Source organism: Homarus americanus, unplaced genomic scaffold, assembly GCF_018991925.1.
Source record: "Homarus americanus isolate GMGI-L3 unplaced genomic scaffold, GMGI_Hamer_2.0 scaffold23617, whole genome shotgun sequence".
Classification (NCBI taxonomy): domain Eukaryota; kingdom Metazoa; phylum Arthropoda; class Malacostraca; order Decapoda; family Nephropidae; genus Homarus; species Homarus americanus.
In genome coordinates this window covers 6,762,360-6,782,125 of record NW_024720711.1, presented here as the reverse complement: position 1 = coordinate 6,782,125, position 19,766 = coordinate 6,762,360, and the positions used below count along the sequence as shown (strand labels likewise).

General features: G+C 43.1%; 1 protein-coding gene across 1 annotated transcript in view; it reads left to right on the top strand.

The window, feature by feature from the left end:
• Positions 1–13,390, top strand: part of LOC121860834 (homeobox protein cut-like) — a 199,268-nt gene extending 185,878 nt beyond the window's left edge. Inside the window, exons 14-19 of the mRNA XM_042358222.1 lie at positions 1,352–1,480; positions 2,632–2,761; positions 3,304–3,411; positions 3,729–3,895; positions 4,194–4,334; positions 4,476–13,390. Coding sequence (XP_042214156.1) covers positions 1,352–1,480; positions 2,632–2,761; positions 3,304–3,411; positions 3,729–3,895; positions 4,194–4,334; positions 4,476–5,723 — 1,923 coding nt within the window. The 3' untranslated portion in view covers positions 5,724–13,390. The remainder of the gene's footprint in view (positions 1–1,351; positions 1,481–2,631; positions 2,762–3,303; positions 3,412–3,728; positions 3,896–4,193; positions 4,335–4,475) is intronic.
• Positions 13,391–19,766: the final 6,376 nt, after the last annotated feature.

The following is a 19,766-nucleotide window of genomic DNA, read 5'->3' as shown; positions in this document are numbered from 1 at the left end:
ATGGTGGTGATAGTGATGGTAGTGGTAGTACTGTAGGTGTGGATGTGATGGTGGTGATAATGATGGTGATAATGGTGGTGATGGTGGTGACCTTGCTGTAGACTATAAGGGTCGGGACGGATACGCAGCTGCGTCTCGCCTCAGTCCTGTAAACTCGCCCACAACATTGTCTGTCTCATTACCGCATCAAGGCTGTTCCCTCATACACTTGTTTCATTCATAATGCTGCTGCCTCCTCTCTCTCTCTCTCTCTCTCTCTCTCTCATGTTTTTCTTATTTTCGGTTTCGTCTGTTATCCTAATTCTCTTCATTTCCCATATTCTCTTCTTCTTCTTCTTCTTCTTCTTCTTCTTCTTCTTCTTCTTCTTCTTTATCTCCTCATTCTAAATTTCTTATCTTCTTTTTTCCCCACTTTCTTTCCGTGTCCCTCTTTCTTCTTCCTCTGTTCTTATTCTCTCTCTCTCCCTCGTATTTTTCCTCTGTCATTCTTCTCTTTGATCTTACGCTTATTTATGGTCTCGTGAATACATTAGTTTTTGCTCAACTTTGTATAAGTGTCAAGTATATAGGATTTTGTTTTTATTATTATTATTGTTATTATTTGTTATTATTATTATTATTATTATTATTATTATTATTATTATTATTATTATTATTATTATTATTATTATTCCTTTGTTTTTTCCTCTTTGTCTCCATCTTTATCTTCATTTGTGTTTTTGGTCTTATTTTTGTTTAACAAGTGTAGATTATTCTCCAGTTCTTCCTTTTCCTCCTGCTTCTATCTTCCTTGTTTACTCTTCCTCTTGTTTACTCCTTTACACGCCGTTATTCTATTTCCCTTCATCATCTTCCTTACGAGTCGGGTTAAGTAGCTACGCCAAAAGTGAATAAATTAGTGGATAATAGATAAATGAATAGAATAATAGATAAAGAGATGAATAAGCTAAACAAGAGTCATTTTTTATTTTTTTTCTTGATTGATGTGATAATTAGAATGGTCGAAATATCCAGGTGTCTAAGGTGTTCGGCCAGGTAATTATTCTTCATTATTATTCTATTCTTATCCCTTGGGAACCAACAAAAAAAGAGAATAAGAGAAACACCATTTAAAGATTACCCTGTCTTTATCTTTCTCTTATTCCTACCTGTACTGACTGTCATATGACTGTCATACAAGTGTCATGTCGTAATTTAATCATCAAAACAATAGCCGTCTCTTAACCTCGTGTTGAATCAAGAGTATAGTTCTGTCTATTGTTATTTTGTTATGGCTCTTGTCATATCTGTGTTTTGGTGGCTGTCATGTGACTGTCATGTCAACGGAGGTGTTTGTTGTTGTCTCCCACAGGTGAAGGAACAGCTGAGTCAGTACAGCATCTCACAGCGGCTGTTCGGAGAGTCTGTGTTGGGTCTCTCTCAGGGCTCCGTGTCCGACCTGCTGGCCAGACCTAAACCGTGGCATATGCTCACCCAGAAGGTAAACACACACACACACACACACACACACACACACACACACACACACACACACACACACACACACACACACACACACACACACACACACTCACTCACACACACACTGCTGTATCTCCTCCTCCTCTTCACCCTCCTGCTCACCTAACTACCCCTGTAACACTTCCCTCACATCGTATAACTAAACACGTTTTTGTATTTTTAGTATTTTGGGTTAATTCTGTATTCATTTTAAATCCTAATTCTCTGGTCTGTACTAATTCTCAGTAATTCTGTCATATTGCCTTGAACCTAATAATTGAGTATATGCGTTTTACAACATGTCTTTTATAATAATCATGTAACGATACTTCATAATAATTAATTCCTTAATATAATCATAACATATAATTCTATAATAAGTTATAATTATAGCCGTTTAATAATGCTACTACACCCCTATAATTATATAACAGTCATAATGGTATATAATGGCTATACTTGGATATATAATAATTAGATGATAATGATATAATTCTATGATTATAATGTTATAGCACTATGTAATTATATATGACGTAGTTGTGTAATAATTCAGCAATTCACATCTGATTAATTAAATATACTGATAATTAAAATACGGCAGAGATACTAAACAATTCACTTGCCTAATGACTCTGACAGTACAGTTAATTACTAGGTTATTATACTGTATACCTGAAGAACTTAATCACACCTTAACTCATTAACTCCACCTGTGTGTTGAAACCCCTCATAACCCTCCCCTCCCCTTATCCCCTTTCCTCTCCTACCCCTTACCCTCCTCCCCCTACTCCGTACCCCCTACCCTTACCACCCTACCCTACCCTCCTTCCCTATATGGTACCACACACCCCTACCACCCTACTCCTACCCTCCCCCTACCTCGTACTCCACCCACCTACCACCCAACCCCTACCCTCCTCCCTACCCACCCCCCCCATCCTCTACCTCTCCCCTCCCCTTCACACTACCCCCCACCTCCCGCAACTTTGTAACTGGAGACTTAAACTGTATCTAACAATGAATCCCCAACCAAACTGTAACTGTAACTGAATGTGATATTAAACTGTACCTCACAACGAATTCCCTTCAAAACTTAACTGTAACCGGACATCTGACTGTATTTGACAGGGCCGGGAACCGTTTATCCGTATGAAGATCTTTCTGGAGGATGACAACGCCGTGCATAAGCTGGTAGCCTCCCAGTACAAGATAGCCCCTGAGAAGCTAATGAGGACAGGAGGCTACACTGCCCCGCCACGTAAGTCTTGTTCTACTTGTTTGTTGGGTCTGTCTGTCTGTTTGTATGTATGTATGTATGTATGTATGTATGTATGTGTATGTATGTATGTGTATGTATGTATGTATGTATGTGATGACAGTCCCCCCACATTACCATTAATGTATAAATAACATAATAAATATCAAGATAGTTTCTGTGTCAGTGTTAAGCTTTTGCTTTGCTTTACTCACTCTGGTTTTCCTCTGCCCATTTTCTTTGCCTCAACTCACACGGGGTAACTTAAGCCGCTGTTCTCACATAATTTAAACATAGATGGGCCAGTAGTGGACATCCTTCTCTTCCTCCAAGATTAATAAACCTGTTATATTAGAAGCCAAGACAGCAACAACAGCTTAAAGAATAATAATGCTAACTAAAAATGATGTCACTAGTCACGGATCCTTGAAGTCACTAATCCGACCATTCATGTATTAATAACATTCTTTGTTTATACGTGTACAATGTCCCCCATACTGGATGAAATGTTTCTTAACCGTTCCTTGTACTTTTCGTTTTTTTAGTGTATTTAGTCGGTGGGTGTCCACTGCCTGGGGGCTTAACGGCCCCAGGGTCGCGTCTCCCAGGGGTGTTGTCCACTACTGGCTCACCTACCCTTCCATCATACACAAGTAAGCCATCATGCCTGCTTGACCTCACCTCCTGTGTCTCATGAAGCATATCGTGTGATGTAGCCCCGCTCTGTGCTTGTAACGTTAACTATGAGACCTTTAGTCAGTCTTTGGTGCCATTAACTTCATGAGGACTGCTTCATGTTAACTTATATAATAATGAAGCATACTGTATACGTGACATTTTACACAATATTCAGACATATATAAAAGACACGAAAGCAGAGACCAAAGTGATTTCTTAAGCAGGCAAAACTTAAGAGAGAAATATTGGCCAAGATATCCTGAAGTAAACCTCCTGTCTCTCCTTCTCTCAGGCACCAACAAGCCCCTGCACCACCTCAAGCTTCCGCCGGACCTTCCCAAGAGCATGGAGTCGCCTCTTCCGCCCGTGGGTATCCCTCCCTCCCTCGGTGGCCTCCCTCTCCCGTCACACCCCATGTCCTTTGATGCCAGGATGCCGCTCCTCGACCCCCTCAGGAAGGTACTGCTGACGGAGTGTCTTTATATCTTGTTTTCTTAGTAACTGTTTGTTATGAAGTAAATAAAATATGATCAATGGAGGTAATGTTGATGGTTAAATTATTTCACACATTATCTGTTTAGTTATCACCATTAAGGTTGATGTATAATTATGGATTATTCTTGTATTAATGCTCAAGTCAGTGTCCAGTCAGGTGGATCCTCTTATAGAAGTAGATAGAGAGAGAGAATCTCACGCAGGGTAAAACAGAACAAGTGTAAACAACTGAAATTAAAGGTGTTGCTGTGGTCTCCGACAGGCTGGGATGTGTGGTGTGCGCGCCCCGGGACCAGTAACGCCTTCAGTGTACGAGATGGCTGCCCTGACCCAAGACCTGGACACACAGACCATCACTACAAAGATCAAAGAGGCTCTACTGGCTAACAACATTGGACAGAAGGTAAATGATCTCTTTTCGAAGTCTTCATAAGAAATAGGGGATCACTTATTCAACAAAGTTTTCAGTCTAATAATATTCTCGTGTCACCAGATAATACCGTAAGTGGCGTTCCTTTGGCTAACTTTTTTTTTTTCGTTTCAGCTGTTTGGCGAGGCAGTGCTGGGGCTGTCTCAGGGATCAGTCTCGGAGCTGCTGAGTAAACCCAAGCCATGGCACATGCTCAGTATCAAGGGCAGAGAACCATTCATCCGTATGCAGTTGTGGCTCAGCGAGTCTCGTAACCTGGAGAAGCTACAGCAACTGAAGAACGAGCGACGGGAAGCCAACAAGCGACGACGCGCCTTGGATCCTACAGTAGAAGTGTCACAAGACTCCCAGGATGTATTCCAGGCTCCTTCACCCGGAGGCTCCTCAAAGAAACAACGTGTTCTGTTCTCAGAGGAGCAGAAGGAAGCACTCCGGCTGGCCTTTGCACTCGACCCTTACCCAAACTTAGCCACCATCGAGTTCTTGGCCCAGGAGCTGCAGTTGTCCACTCGCACCATCACTAACTGGTTCCACAACCACCGCATGCGGCTCAAGCAGCACCCAGGTAGTCCAGGCGACAGTTCACCTTCATGTGACCAGCCACCTCCAGGCCAGCCACAAGGGCAGTCCTTCGACCCCCTCCACTTCCGTCTTCTCCTCTCTCAGCGACTGATGGAACTGAGGAAGGAGAAGGGTCTACCCCCCACCATGGCGGGTCTGGGTCCCGGTCTGCCCCATGGTCTCTTCCCACACTTCCCACACCTGGGACCACATGGTCTGGGCGGCCAACCCCTGGACCGAGATATTGGCAGTGGTCTCGATCTCAGCATGAAACCAGATAATGACTATGATGACTCATCGCTGGTGGATGAAGATTCCAATATGTCCGGTGCCATGAGTCCAGGTGGAGGCGGACGGTCGGAGGGTGAGGGTGAGGACCGTGACGGCCGGGGAGCTCCCTCACCTGTCTCTCGGTCCTCTCGTCGAAAGCCCGCCGCTCCTCAATGGGTGAATCCCTCCTGGGCGTCTGGTGAGGGTGGCAAGGAGCGAGAGGTGATCATTAACGGAGTGTGCGTCATGCAGACAGATGACTACCGTTTGCGTGAACAGGAGACAGTACGTATAGAACCAACCCCGGTAGATGAGGCTCGAGCCCGTTCACTGAAGGAGGAAGCAGAGGAGGAGACAGAGACAGATCAGCAGCCAGCCTCCAATGTACCCTCCTCCCCGCGCCCAGACACCATGGAGGGAGAGCAGGTGACGTTGCAAGAGGAAGATTCTTCCACTGTGCAGGAGGAACCCACGCCCAGCCAAGAGACCATCAAGGAGGAGGCTGAAGTAGAGGAGGAGGAAGAGGCGTGATGCTAGCATCGGCCTAAAACGACGCTTTTGGATTCCAGAGTTTATCCCGTTGTTCTTAGCGTGTTGTTGTTCGTGCATTATACCAAATGTTTCGTCCCGTCGGCAAGTGGTGAGCTTCGCAAAGTCGGACGATGATGCCAAGGTGTTGTGTCGCCGGAGAGCCTCGTGGAATCTCTTAGGCACATTGTGGGCCTTTAAAATCACAATTTAGACTCTCAAGTCATAAGTCCTACAAAATGTCAACCTCTGTTATTTTATTATGAAATGTTCGTGTGTTTTACTTGTTAACTTGTCTAAAGATTTGTATATATATTTCCCAAGTTTTGATCAAGCTCCCCTTAGGTTAGGTGACTTCAGGTATTTAGAATGCCATAATGCTGAACTGTTCTCTGCTTGTTGCCAACGTGACAGTGGTGGGAACTCCGACCCCTGTACAGTGCTTCGTGTGCAGGGGACCCACAAAGGCCCCTCGTTACAGGTGGTCTCACAAGACGAGTGTTTCGTACCAGTGAAATGGTCGAATCCTGATATAAAAAAATACAAGTATATGCCCCTGTGAGATAAGGATATATTCCGGTGATCCCTTCATTGACCAAATAGTACAGAGTAGAACCAAATAGTAACCCCGTTTCCCCGAGTGAGACGAGCAAGTAACCGTGGAAAAAGGTAAACAAACACTCTGGCTTGGGTACAGACACACACCTCCTCGTGTGTCCAGGAAACAAACGCTCGAGACTGTTAGTTCTAGTCTTTTATTTCTCAACTAATTTCACATTTTTTCATCGTTCAGTGAATTATTCGTACATGAGGTATCCATCTAGTCTATGGATTCAGCATTGGTTATTCAAGATTTCATGATCTCTCGTAGCCTTTCCCAGTGTGTTCAAAGAGAAGACTTTTCTGCGCCGGCTTCAAGAGTGGCAAGAGACCATTGATTATGTGCGTAATGAAACTACCCCCCGCCCTGCCCCGCCCCGCCCTGAACCTGCCCTGCCCTGCCCTGCCCTGCCCTGCCCTGCTCCCAGCCTCTTCCCGGGATGAATGGCCAATGATTATCAACCAAGTGTAGTGAACTAGCAATGGAAGACAAAAATAAAAGAAGGGGAGGACAAAAAGACCCGGACTGTTTACTGTAGCGTGACTCGTGCGCTGTACATGACTGGTGGAGCCGCCGAGCGGGACTTGTGTGAGGGACTCCTGCGGTTGTCTGGTGATGAAATAAGACATCAAGCTTGTGCCCGGGAAGGTTCTTGAGGCCAGACACGAGGAAGAGGACACGGGGAGGTTCTTACGGCCAAGGAAGAGCAAGAGGACGAAGACATGGGCATTACTGACCAATCATCACCCGCGTGTCCGGAGATATGTGTGTATATGTATGTGTGGCCGTGAGTGACGGTGGGTAAAGAACAGGAGCTGTATCGCTTGTCTTGTTATTGATTATAAGGTTTAAGAGTGAGTATCTGTGGAAATTTGTACAATATTTTGACTCAACTTTTTTTTTCTTACTTCAAATAATTTATATTTATAATAACTTTGTAACGTCTCTTACTAAGGCCAGTTAAAATCCTCTGCGAGAATTACTCACACGAAGCACTAAGAGCTCACCTAATCGAACCTGCTGATGACAATCGTTAAATAAGTACTCATTATATCATCTATTCGCCCATTAAACTAACGACATCTTGTAATTACTCCAAATAAGTTGACGATTATATACCGTATCGCAATTAATATAATGAATGACCCAGACAAGAGAATCTCAACCTTAGAACACATACGTATTATTATTATTTTTTGTTTTCTTCAGCAAATAAAAAAAAATGCGTCTTTATAGCCCATTCAGGATAAGTTCAGCAATTGACTGTAATAATTCAGTAACAACAAAGTGACAGACACGAGATTTTTTTTTTTCATTATCTCATCCCAAGAGAACGTCGAGACTCATGTGAGACATTTCAAGGTGTATCTAATGAGAGATGTTCTCTTGGGGGGGGAGGGGGGGATGGAGACCCTTCTTATGGCTGTGATCACGCGTCTCCTCCACCCCGGGTACCTGACTCCTCCACCCCGGGTACCTGACTCCTCCACCCCGCGACACACCTCCACCCCAGGTACCCGACTCCTCCACCCCGGGTACCTGACTCCTCCACCCCGCGACACACCTCCACCCCAGGTACCCGATTCCTCCACCCTGGGTACCCGACTCCACCACCCCGCGAATCACACCTCCACCCCGGATATCTGACTCCTCCACCCCGCGACACACACCTCACTTGCCCTATTTTCTAAACCTGCTTAACTCTATCTATAACTGAATTGCCCTAATTATTAGCTTAAATTGCCCCAAAACCAGACTTTACTTGCCCTCTCCCACATCATCCCTCCGACCAGACGACGAGTCCTGACCACCTCCACGAGACCCTTACCACCCTGATTTCAGTCCCGACTTTTTCCTCCATCCCCCGACACCCGACAACAACGCCGCCCGACCAGCAAGAGGCCCGCCCACCCTCGGCGGGTCCGGGTGAGGGCGTGGAGCCTATTGTAGTGGCCGGAGAGTGACATTTGACTTACTCTTCCCCGCCAAACGATTTGTTCAAATTTTCCGTGTGACCGATAATGATAATTGTGTCCGTTCCGGGGAATTTTTCTGTGACTGTGTGTGTGTGTGTGTGTGTGTGTGTGTGTGTGTGTGTGTGTGTGTTTTAAGTACCTATTCGTGTGTGAGAATGTGTACTTTAAACTCCTAAGTCCGTATACAGTCAAGTACGTATAGAGTCATGTACGTATACAGTCATGTACGTGCACCAGATACCGACACAAAACACTTCATGACTCACCACCAAAAAATAAAAATGAAATAAAAATCTCCGCCGGATAAGAACAATTATCATTATAATCATTATAGGTTCCAATTTTTACCTACTATTGAACAATCGTAGGAAGTCTTCCGATGGTACCAATAGCACTGTCATCCCTCCTTCCTTCCCTCCCTCCCTACCTACCTACCTCCCTCTTCCCTCCACCCCTACCTACCTCTCTCCACCCATTACCTTTCTTCTCTCTTCTTCTTCTTCTCTCTCTCCCCTCCGAGCAGGAAGACTGAAATTACCCAAAGAAGTCAATAGGCGGACCACTTACAAAAGAGACAGTTCCGCTCGATGGCTCTCCATACTTTGTCATACACATTATTATAATACTCACGGGATAATGTTAAAAAAGATAGGGGAGCAAATTCATGATCTTCTTCCTGACGAGAGAGAGAGAGAGAGAGAGAGAGAGAGAGAGAGTAGAGAGAGAGAGAGAGAGAGAGAGAGAGAGAGTAGAATGAATGGTGAATGATACATTAAAACGAGAATTAATTGTATAAACAAGTATAGATGATAGAGTGTATTATACGGAGGAGGATGAATACAACTACGGACTAGATGTATGATGAGTGTGATGATTGTTTAAGTGTGTGTGTAATGACTGAGGCAGGGTGGTGATGGGGGTGGCGATGGGCGGGTCTTGACTCGTGGTGATCACCTGTGTTAATCTAATTACGCTGGGCTGCATCCATCCTATATTTATGGATGTGGCAACGAGCCTATGTAAAGTCATTTTCGTTTTCCATTTGTGGTTGGAAACGAGGGTGACGCTGAGTGATGGACCCCTGGCAGGAATAATGAGCTGATTTCGCATTTTGATTTGCAATTTGTTGTATTTTGCATACGCTTCTTTTGGCGTGTCTTTCAGGGATAACAATGCAGTGTGTTGCAGGTCGAGGAGGCAAGTTCCCCTTGCATGTGTGATGAGGACAACTGGGAACTGTGTTTGTCTTTTTTTCCTCAGTCGAAATTGTCTCCAGAAATGTCAGGTATTTTCCTGTGTTTGATGTTACCAGAGGATGAATATTGTACAACTTTCCACAAGAAGGACGTTTGTTTTAAGTAGGAAAAAATTGTTTTAATAATTAAGTTGTCGTTAATTGAACGTTTCGCGGTGAGTTATACCGGTGAGTCTTAAGTGACAGGTGAGATGTAGCTGAGGAAGTGATGTCGCACCTGACGTCAACACACCTGTCATGGTGTGGCTGTGACGTCAGGGTGACCCTAAGTTAGCAAGGTCTGAAGATGTGGCTATGACGTCAGTGAGGCCTTGTAGATCTACACTATTGTTTACAGGTGTTGTATTATGTATAAACAAAACAAGATGGATCTTTTTCCAAGTCATTTTTATTGTTCTTATTCGTTGATTATTTATATATATAATTACAATTTTTTAAGCAATATTAATTATTTCGTGTAAGCTGTTGAACTGTGAATTATTTATCCATGAAGGAGAGGACAGTGACAAGCCACGTAGGGAGGTGGTGACGTGAGGCGGTAACACAGACAGGGGCGCTCATGTAAGGCTTATACTCGTTCTAGAGTGATGGTGAGGCAGGTAGTGTTAATTACAGGTGTTTCAGTAGACCTCTCACCTCCACGTAGCTCTCATGGCAACATTTAATCACTGGAAAAGTAAATAAAGAGGAAAAATGACAAGTTTGTGTGAGAAAAGAGGAAAACTTTTACAATTGTATTGATTTTTTCTACATTATTTATTGATTATATTTTCCTTCTCTTGTTATTATTGAAGAGAGTTGTAATAAAATATCTTCACAGTACCACGGTCAGCATGTCTGTTGTCTCACACTTCTCGCAACACACTTCACACCCCAGTACTGGAACATTTATGTAGAGCACACACACACACACACACACACACACACACACACACACACACACCTGATCAGCACACTGACTCGTGAAATATGCTTAATGATTAATACAGAGACCATTAATGTACTCTGATTATATACTGACTTCATTAGCGTGCTTAGTGATTAATACTGGGTTCATTAAATGTATTTGATAATTGCTGGAGAAAAATTCATTAAATGTATTTAGTGATTAGCGCTGAGCTCGTGAAGTGACTCGTAATAATATTGAAGACCTTTGATGATTTTACGAAATAAATGGTAATCCCGTTCAAAGATGATCAAATACAGTGATTTTTGCTTAAGACGGTCACGTAATTATAGTAACCCTTGATAACTTGTACCTGCATAGCGGTACAAAAAAGTGCTAACCCACCAGACTCGCTAAGGATCATTTTCCAGAGGATTTGGTGAGTTTAATAGACTGTCTCGATAGATGATAATGTCCTGTCATTAAGAGGCAGTGTCTCAAGGGCACCACAGAGCACTGAGGGCAAGTCTTCAGGTGATGCCTCATCCCCGTGACGTCAATATCCTGCCTTAGATAAACAAACCTCAACACTGCAACTCGTACAATCCAGTTTACGTTGCCACTCAAGAAGGCGCAAGTTTTAAGAGTAGCAGGTGGATGTTGTCGCCCTGAGTCTTGGTGAGCATTAGTCTCAGTTAGTCTGGGGGAAGGACGAAAATTATTCATTATGCTCACTGCCGGGATGTCGTCCATGTTGACAGGGGGCTACGTTTCTCAAATTATATATATATATATATATATATATATATATATATATATATATATATATATATATATATATATATATATATATATATATATATATATATATATATTCCACTGAAACACTGAGTAGTGAGGAAGTCAGTGAGGTGTACTCGACGTGGTCTGTCTGTCTGTCTGTCTGTAGTTGAAAGCACTTACAAGTGAGGTTCATTTGTACGATACAAATACAGGAGCGCATAGTGTTACTGCACTGTGTTGTGGGACTCAAATAGCCAAACAGGTTGCATTTATTATTGCAAAGTTGTTAAAGACCACAATGGCTGCCGAGGGTGGTGGTGACCAGCCCACCGCCCGGGCTCCACCGTCTCCAACTTTTCAACAATAATCAACCGAATGGAAGCAATTATTTACAAAGACAATCAATTATTTCCCCCATTCACACCATCTGTCCTCATGGTTATAATTATGTAAAAAAAGAATACATAGTTAAGAGACAATAGTATCATTTTGACCTATCAGGAGGAATGTGATCTGAGAGGTGATTGGTTGTGAGGAAGTTCACTATTTACCATGATAAACAAATAGTAACTTTACTATCAGATGTAATCACACGCCAGAGGCCATTCCTTCTTTTGTGAACCTTTTCAGATCTCCTGACCTGTAGCTGACACTCCGCTGGGTAGAAAATATATATATATGAATTAGAATTCCAGTGTATGTTGTTTTTTTAATGAAATATGTACGTACTAGGAGGAGAAGATGTGGATTACATAAGTTGAGGACGGCCAGCTAGTGTCTGTCTCTGTAATGACTGACTACATTACCAGGATAATTACCATATTGTTTGTAATTAATTGTGTGGTTTTCGTGCCTTCCTTGTTTCCTTGTTCGTTAATTTGTTTGTTTGTTCTCCTGTTAGCCACGCAGTATTCCTATCTGGCACAGAAATTCTGATGTACGTTAGTCTGTCTGTCGAGGGAATATTTGAACATGATTAGCTGATTATAATTTTTTTATTTTTTTTTTAGGAACCTGTATAGTGTCCTCTTAGACAATATTTCATTCCAATGATATTCCAGAACCCCGTATGCTGAATAGTGGATGACAATGTGGTGTGTTGATCAATAATGAGCCTTAGATGTGGGTGTCATAAAGAGCGCTTTTTTCTGTTCCTTCAAAAACTAAGTGACAGTGATTGTGTGTGTGGGAGGCTGTTGATCACGTGTAAGAGATTCACGAGGGACAGAGATCTCCTGTAATTGCGCAGCGCCCTGACTGAGAAAAGTGCGCAGCGCCGTGACACGAGAAAGCGCTCAGCACAGCAATTGAGTGCGTCCAAGTCTTGAGAGGACGCATTCTCACCCTCAAATGTGATGTTAATCTGTTATCTTATTCACTAGATAGCAAACATGACCTTATTAACCCCTGCTTGCATAATAGAGAGATGATTTTCTCCCTCCCCCCTTTATCGAGAACAAGAAGAATTATGTCAAGAATAATTAGCCATGACTCGAACAGTGCATAATAATAATAATAATAATAGAGTGAGAGAGAGAGAGAATAAGAATTGAGCGAAAGAGAGAAAATTACGAAGGCCAAAAAAACTAATAATAAATCACTAAAGACTAAGCCTACATGACATAAATATACAGTTATAAGAAACGGAAGCTTGAAAATGTCGAGTGATACGGAGGCGTGTTTATAGATGTATAACAAAGGCGCTATTTAAAGTGAATTTTGAATTTCTGTGGGAGAGAGGGATAGCCGGTGTGGCCGACACTTGCCGCGGCGGTGATCGAGGTCTGCCGGGGGGGCGACCTCTTGTGCCAATTGCCATGTTTCTTCTTCTGTGTCATCAAATAAGGGTCAGTATGGCATTTATCTATTGAGCATTTTACGCCCTTATCTACTTATACTTACAGTCACAAGATAGGTAGAACCCACCACCCATGGTGTGTATACTGCGGCTGGTCCTCCACCACACTTGAGTACAGTACTGTGGTGTATGCGAGCTGCAGTATACACACTGCCGTATACATTGTTAGTATACAACCCATCCTGCAAGAAAAATTTTGCATTGTAAGATTTTAAATTAAGTTTAATATTATTGTACATAAGATATTCATATCAGTCTGTATGTCTTTTGAGATTTCTAAATTAAAACTATTTGTCTGTATTTATACAGAATATATGTGGTTTTATTTATCCTATTACCTAAGATTGATTAAAAAGGGATTGAGTTTATTCTGAAATATAATTTTACCTGAATATAAAGAGACAATAAGTGCCTGGAGAAATATACAGGTGTACAGGTGTTTTTAATTAGTAAACCCACATAGGTATTGACCAGGTCGGGGGTCATGTTCAACACCTATGAACCTTTGTAGTGTTCACACGACAAGAGGAACACCTATCACCTCCCTAGGGAGTTTTTTCTTTTTAATAAACATGAGTAAATGTTATCGGTTTACTGATAAAAGAACAACCAATATTTTTGTCGGTTTTCAGACAAAAATTATCTCCTAGACAAGAAAAAATACAAATGAGCTGTAAAATATATCAGTATATGACTCTGTTATAACAGTATATCACTAGTATATCAGTATATGACTGTTATAACAGTATATCACTAGTATATCAGTATATGACTCTGTTATAACAGTATATCACTAGTATATCAGTATATCACTCTGTTATAACAGTATATCACTAGTATATCAGTATATCACTCCGGTATAACAGTATATCACTAGTATATCAGTATATCACTCTGTTATAACAGTATATCACTAGTATATCAGTATATGACTCTGTTATAACAGTATATCACTAGTATATCAGTATATCACTCCGGTATAACAGTATATCACTAGTATATCAGTATATGACTCCGGTATAACAGTATATCACTAGTATATCAGTATATGACTCTGTTATAACAGTATATCACTAGTATATCAGTATATGACTCCGGTATAACAGTATATCACTAGTATATCAGTATATCACTCTGTTATAACAGTATATCACTAGTATATCAGTATATGACTCTGTTATAACAGTATATCACTAGTATATCAGTATATCACTCCGGTATAACAGTATATCACTAGTATATCAGTATATCACTCCGGTATAACAGTATATCACTAGTATATCAGTATATCACTCCGGTATAACAGTATATCACTAGTATATCACTATAACAGTATATCACTAGTATATGGTATAACAGTATATCACTAGTATATCAGTATATCAGTATATCAGTATATCAGTATATCAGTATATGTATATATATCACTCTATAACTCTCAGTATATCACTCTATAACTCTCAGTATATCTCAGTATATCTCTCTCTCTATATCTCTCAGTATATCTCAGTATAACTCTCAGTCTCTCTCTCAGTCTCTCAGTGTCAATGTACAGAGCTGTTAATATTTTTTCACTACCGCCTGAGTGTTTGGTCAGAGAGAGTGTCAGAGTGTTTATGTGCTGTCTGTCTCTCTGTCTCTACCGGAAACATCTTGTACTCTACAGACTCAAATTACCATTCAACTGTTGACTCGAGCCGTAACACTGTACCTCCCGCCACCCCATCAAAAAAACAAAAACAACTGCCGTATTCCATTGAGACCAAGTTAGGAGTCTCAATGAAAGATTCCAAAAAGAAACCTGAATGTAGGTAATGATAATAGATGGCATGAGTAGATAACATAACAACTGAACAAGAACAAGGTGAACATAACAATGCTCTTGGAGGGCCCTTGGGAAGACGGTAGTTAGGGGAAGCCAGCAGATTATATTAATGGCTATTGAATATTTTAATTTTTATTCCAATTTCACTCTATTTCTCCTTTAAATATCTGAATAGTACGTTTGTCTGAACTAAATGACATAACTACCCATTCTAACGAGGCTAACTATCAGATAACGAGAAATGATGTAGTTACTAATCGTTCGGTAATCTGATTGGTCGACTAAGTGGGAAAATGGAATAAAAGTCACACACACGCACCCCGACAGATCAGTTGCTCTGTGACCCCTGGAGGAGGAGGTCACAGCTTTTGTCTGTGTGTGTGCCAAGGATAGTTTCAAGGTGGTGTGAGGACCCAGCATGCTTTATACAGGTAAGGCAAAGTGATTATACTGTGTTGTGGTTTAGTGATGGCCTAGTTTTTATAAAGGATTTAGCGCCGTAGTTTGAGAGAAGTGACCGCAGTCTTAGCGCCGTAGTTTGAGGGAAGTCACCGTGGTTTTATTAGGGTTTTAGCGCCGTAGTTTAAGGGAAGTGACCGTGGTTTTTATAAAGGATTTAGCGACGTAGTTTAAGGGAAGTGACCGTGGTTTTTATAAAGGATTTAGCGACGTAGTTTAAGGGAAGTGACCGTGGTTTTTTATTAGGGATTTAGCAGTTTAAGTTTAAGTGGACCGTGGTTTTAGTGACCTGGTTTTTGCCGTGGTTTTTAGCGTAGTTTAAGGGAAGTGACCGTGGTTTTTATAATTTAGGAGTTTACCGTGGTTTTTATAAAGGACGCGACGGGAAGTGACCGTGGTTTTTATAAAGGATTTAGCGACGTAGTTTAAGGGAAGTGACCGTGGTTTTTATAAAGGATTTAGCGACGTAGTTTAAGGGAAGTGACCGTGGTTTTTTATTAGGGATTTAGCGCTGTAGTTAAAGGAAACTCCATAATATAAAGACAAATCAGATCACATAAATAAAAGGTTGTTTAATGTTCTTGTTTTCTATGAATGGAGAAAAATAATGTATAAAATAATAATGATAATGAAATTGGGTAAATAAACCGAAATTAAACAATGCATAAAAGATTCTACAAGTTATAAAAAAATAAACCTAAAACAAGCCCTCGAGGGTTTATCAACAGAGGTGGATGGGGTGATGGAACTACCCTCCCCATCTACCAATATGCTTCCTACCCTTAGCCTGAAAGTGGTGGGTAAAGGAGAGGAAGGTGGAGTCAGTCCCTCCCCCGCCTTACTCTGACATCCTCCACTCCATCGTCAGCGGAGGAGGGAGAAAAAGGTGAAGGAATCGTTCTCTCGTTGGTGACCCTCCATCCCACTAACATCTGAGAAGGAGGGAGTGAAGGGTTGACGACTGGGACCCTCCACACTGGGACCCTCCACACAACTGTTGGCTGAGGAGGAGGAGGAGGGAGGGAGAAAACCTCACCTTCCCCTTTTGTCACCCCTCACCTGACCCTCAGTCAAGGAGAAGGGAGTGGAAAGGGGGGGGGGAGAAGGAAACGCCCTCCCTTCCACCACCTTCCACCTTCACCCCCAAGGAGGAGGACGTGGAGGAGAAGGCTGGAGGACTACAGGTAGGAAGACCCCCGCCCTCCCCTCCGTCAGATCAAAGGGTCGTGCTGGGCTGCCCCGCGCGATACTGAGCTTCAGACGCTGGCTAAATGGATCAATCAGATTAGGTCGGGTTATCATCATGTTATATCTGAGTATTGTTTGGTGAGGTGCAGAGCTGCCCACCTCCCTTGGTCCACCCTGCCTCCACACCCTCCCTTACCCTGCCTCCACGTCCTCCGTCATCCTGCCTCCACATCCTCTCTCACCCTGCATCACCCTGCCTCCACACCTTGCATCACCCTGCCTCCACACCTTGCATCACCCTGCCTCCACACCCACCGTCACCCTGCCTCCACATCCTCTCTCACCCTGCAACACCCTGCCTCCACACCTTGCATCACCCTGCCTCCACACCCTCCGTCATCCTGCCTCCACCACCACCCTCATTATCTTCACCATCACCCTCACCACCTTTACTACTGCCACCACCACCACCACCACCATTACTATCATAACTACCACCAATACTACCCCAACTACTATCAGTACGACCATGGGTTTGGTTGGGGATGGAATCGAATCGTGAGGGAGTCGATTGAGGGGGGGAGGGTGACGGGAGGGAGGGTGACGTCAGACATAGTCCATCTTGTCCCATTCTCTCTTTGCCACTGAATTTATGAGAGACCATTTTAGAAGCGGCAGGTCTAGGGGTCACCAGCTCCGCCTCGCCACACTGTGTAACAAGGCGAGAGTCAGGTGATAAAAAGGTAAAAAATAACTCGCAATGTTTTCTTGTATTTAAAGGGTCAAATTTAAGGTCAAAACAACGCATTTCATAACTGTAATTGATACCTGTAATGAAACTATGCTGAAATCCGGGAAGGAAATCATAGACGGGGTTATCAGTTGAAGAGGTGGGGGCGAGGGATGGTTGGTTCAGTCGCTGCAGGTACGAGATACAACACTCCTCTACTCCGGCAAGTTTACTCTGTTATGGGGGTGGGGGGGAGGGGTGGGGGGTAGTTAAAATGTGGCTTGAATATACGAGAAAAAACGGGAGGGAGGGGGGTGGATATTCATGGTTACTCTGACTTAAGGTTGTATTAGAAGGAAGAATAGAGAAGGTAGGGAGTAGAGGTGATACTTAGGGTGGTATATACAGTATTATTAAGGTGAGGGGAGGGGGGGGGGGAGACGAGGCAGGAGGGTGATGACGGTGGACAGTTTTAGTGTGTTTAGTGATGTGTGGGCCACAATCTGCCATGGCACTTTGGTTAACTTTAGGTTTGTGTTACATGAAACACGTGATATTCAAACAAACATTTGCTCGCCCGACTATCGTAATACTTTTATTCTTATCCTCTCCCATTTAACACATCGCGTTTTATTTCCGTATTTGCAAATAGGGATTGAATAATACAATTATATTTTTGCTATTTGACTTTTGTTTTGCGTGTATGTGTATGTGTTTGTGTGTGTTTTTTTTCTTCCCCAGCACGGACTTTACACCGTATAAACAACGAGCTTTGTATATACCTCGTAAAACATATACCAAATATAACACACTTGTAGGGGGCGTCTGTGGAATCAATAGACAGGTATATAGTCTCAGGTATATAGTCTCAGGTATATAGTCTCGTATGTGTATTTAAATATTTACTTACGGCCTGAGTTATATACCCGCGTTACTGCCACCGTAAAGTGGTGGTTCATGATCGTCCCTCTTTAGATGTTGGTAACGAAATGGAAGGTAGTTGTTGAGGGAAGTAGAATGTGATATGGACAGTGTTTTTCCTTCCTTCCTTCCTTCCTTCCTTCCTTCCTTCCTTCCTTAGATATTATTTAAGTTAATAGTTTTTTAAAGGAAAATTTAATCATTCACACACACACACACACACATAAACACACACACACACACACACACATAAACACACAATGCATGTTACTAATTAAACAGACAAACATTTTCATCAGTGTATATAAATCAGTAGATGTGTTTGTATGTTTGTTTTGTCTGTGTTTGACTGATGACCACGACACTCCTGCTTGTGTTATATCAGTGTTTGAAGTGATTACTGTAAGCTAAATGGATCAATTATTTGAGATTGAGCCCTCCTCCCGCTGCTTCCTTCCCCCTCCTCCCGCTGCTTCCTTCCCCCTACCCCCCCTCTCCCTTCCGTCCCCCTCTCCCTTCCGCCCCCCTCCTCCACTCTCTCTCTCTCTTTCCCTCTCCTTTTCTTCTCCCTTCCTTCATCTCTCCCTTCCTCCTTCTACCTCTTTTCCCTTCCCCCTTTTCCTCCGTTTTCCCCTTCCCTCTTCTACTTCTCTCCCTTTTATCTCGTTCCTCCTCCCTTCCCTCTTTGCCTTCCTTCCTTACCCCTTCCTTAACCCTTTCCCCTACCCTACCCCTCCCCCCTCTCCTTCCTCCTTCTCCTCCTCCTCCTCCTCCTCCTCCTCCTCCCCTATCCTCTCCTCCTCCCTCCCTTCCCCCTCCTCCTCTTCCTCCCCCCTCTCCTAGCTTTGGGAATTCCGGCTCCCGTCCAATCCCTTTGTCCCTCCTTAGTAATTTCCAATTCCAAATCTCATTCCCGATTAATTCCTGGTTCCTAGGCGCGGCTGGCACTGACACTTAGCCATTCTGTTATGATTCCCAATTCAATCTCTAATTCTCAATTCTAAAACATATCGGCATTAATTGAACAACGAACTTTGCTAAGCTCCAACGGCTTGATCGGTAGCGGCTACTGGGATAAATGAAGCCTTAATATGGAAACTTTCAACTCAAAAATAACGCGTGGGGGGTGGGTGTAGAAAGGTGTGAGGAGAAAGGAGAGTGAGAGAGTGAGGGATGGGAAGTGAGAAGAGAGAGGGAGAGAGGAGGGTGAGGAGAATTGAGGATGGGAGGGTGAGAGAGATGGGGAGAGGGAGGGTGAGAGAGGGTGAGGGAGGGAGATGAGAGAGGTGAGGGAGGGAGAGAGAAGGGAGGGAGGAGGGTGAGAGGGATGAGGAATGGGAGGAAAGAAAAGAGGTGAGGGAGGGGGGAGGGTTGAGAGGTGAGGGAGGGAGAGGTGAAGAGAGTGAGGGAGAGAGAGGAGGAGAGAGGTGAGGGGTGAGAGAGGGTGAGGGAGAAGAGGGGTGAGAGAGGGTGAGGGAGAGAGGAGGAGTGAGTGAGGGTGAGGGATTTGTGGAGTGAGAGAGGATGAGGGAGGGGAGGGTGAGAGGATAAGAGGAGAAATGAG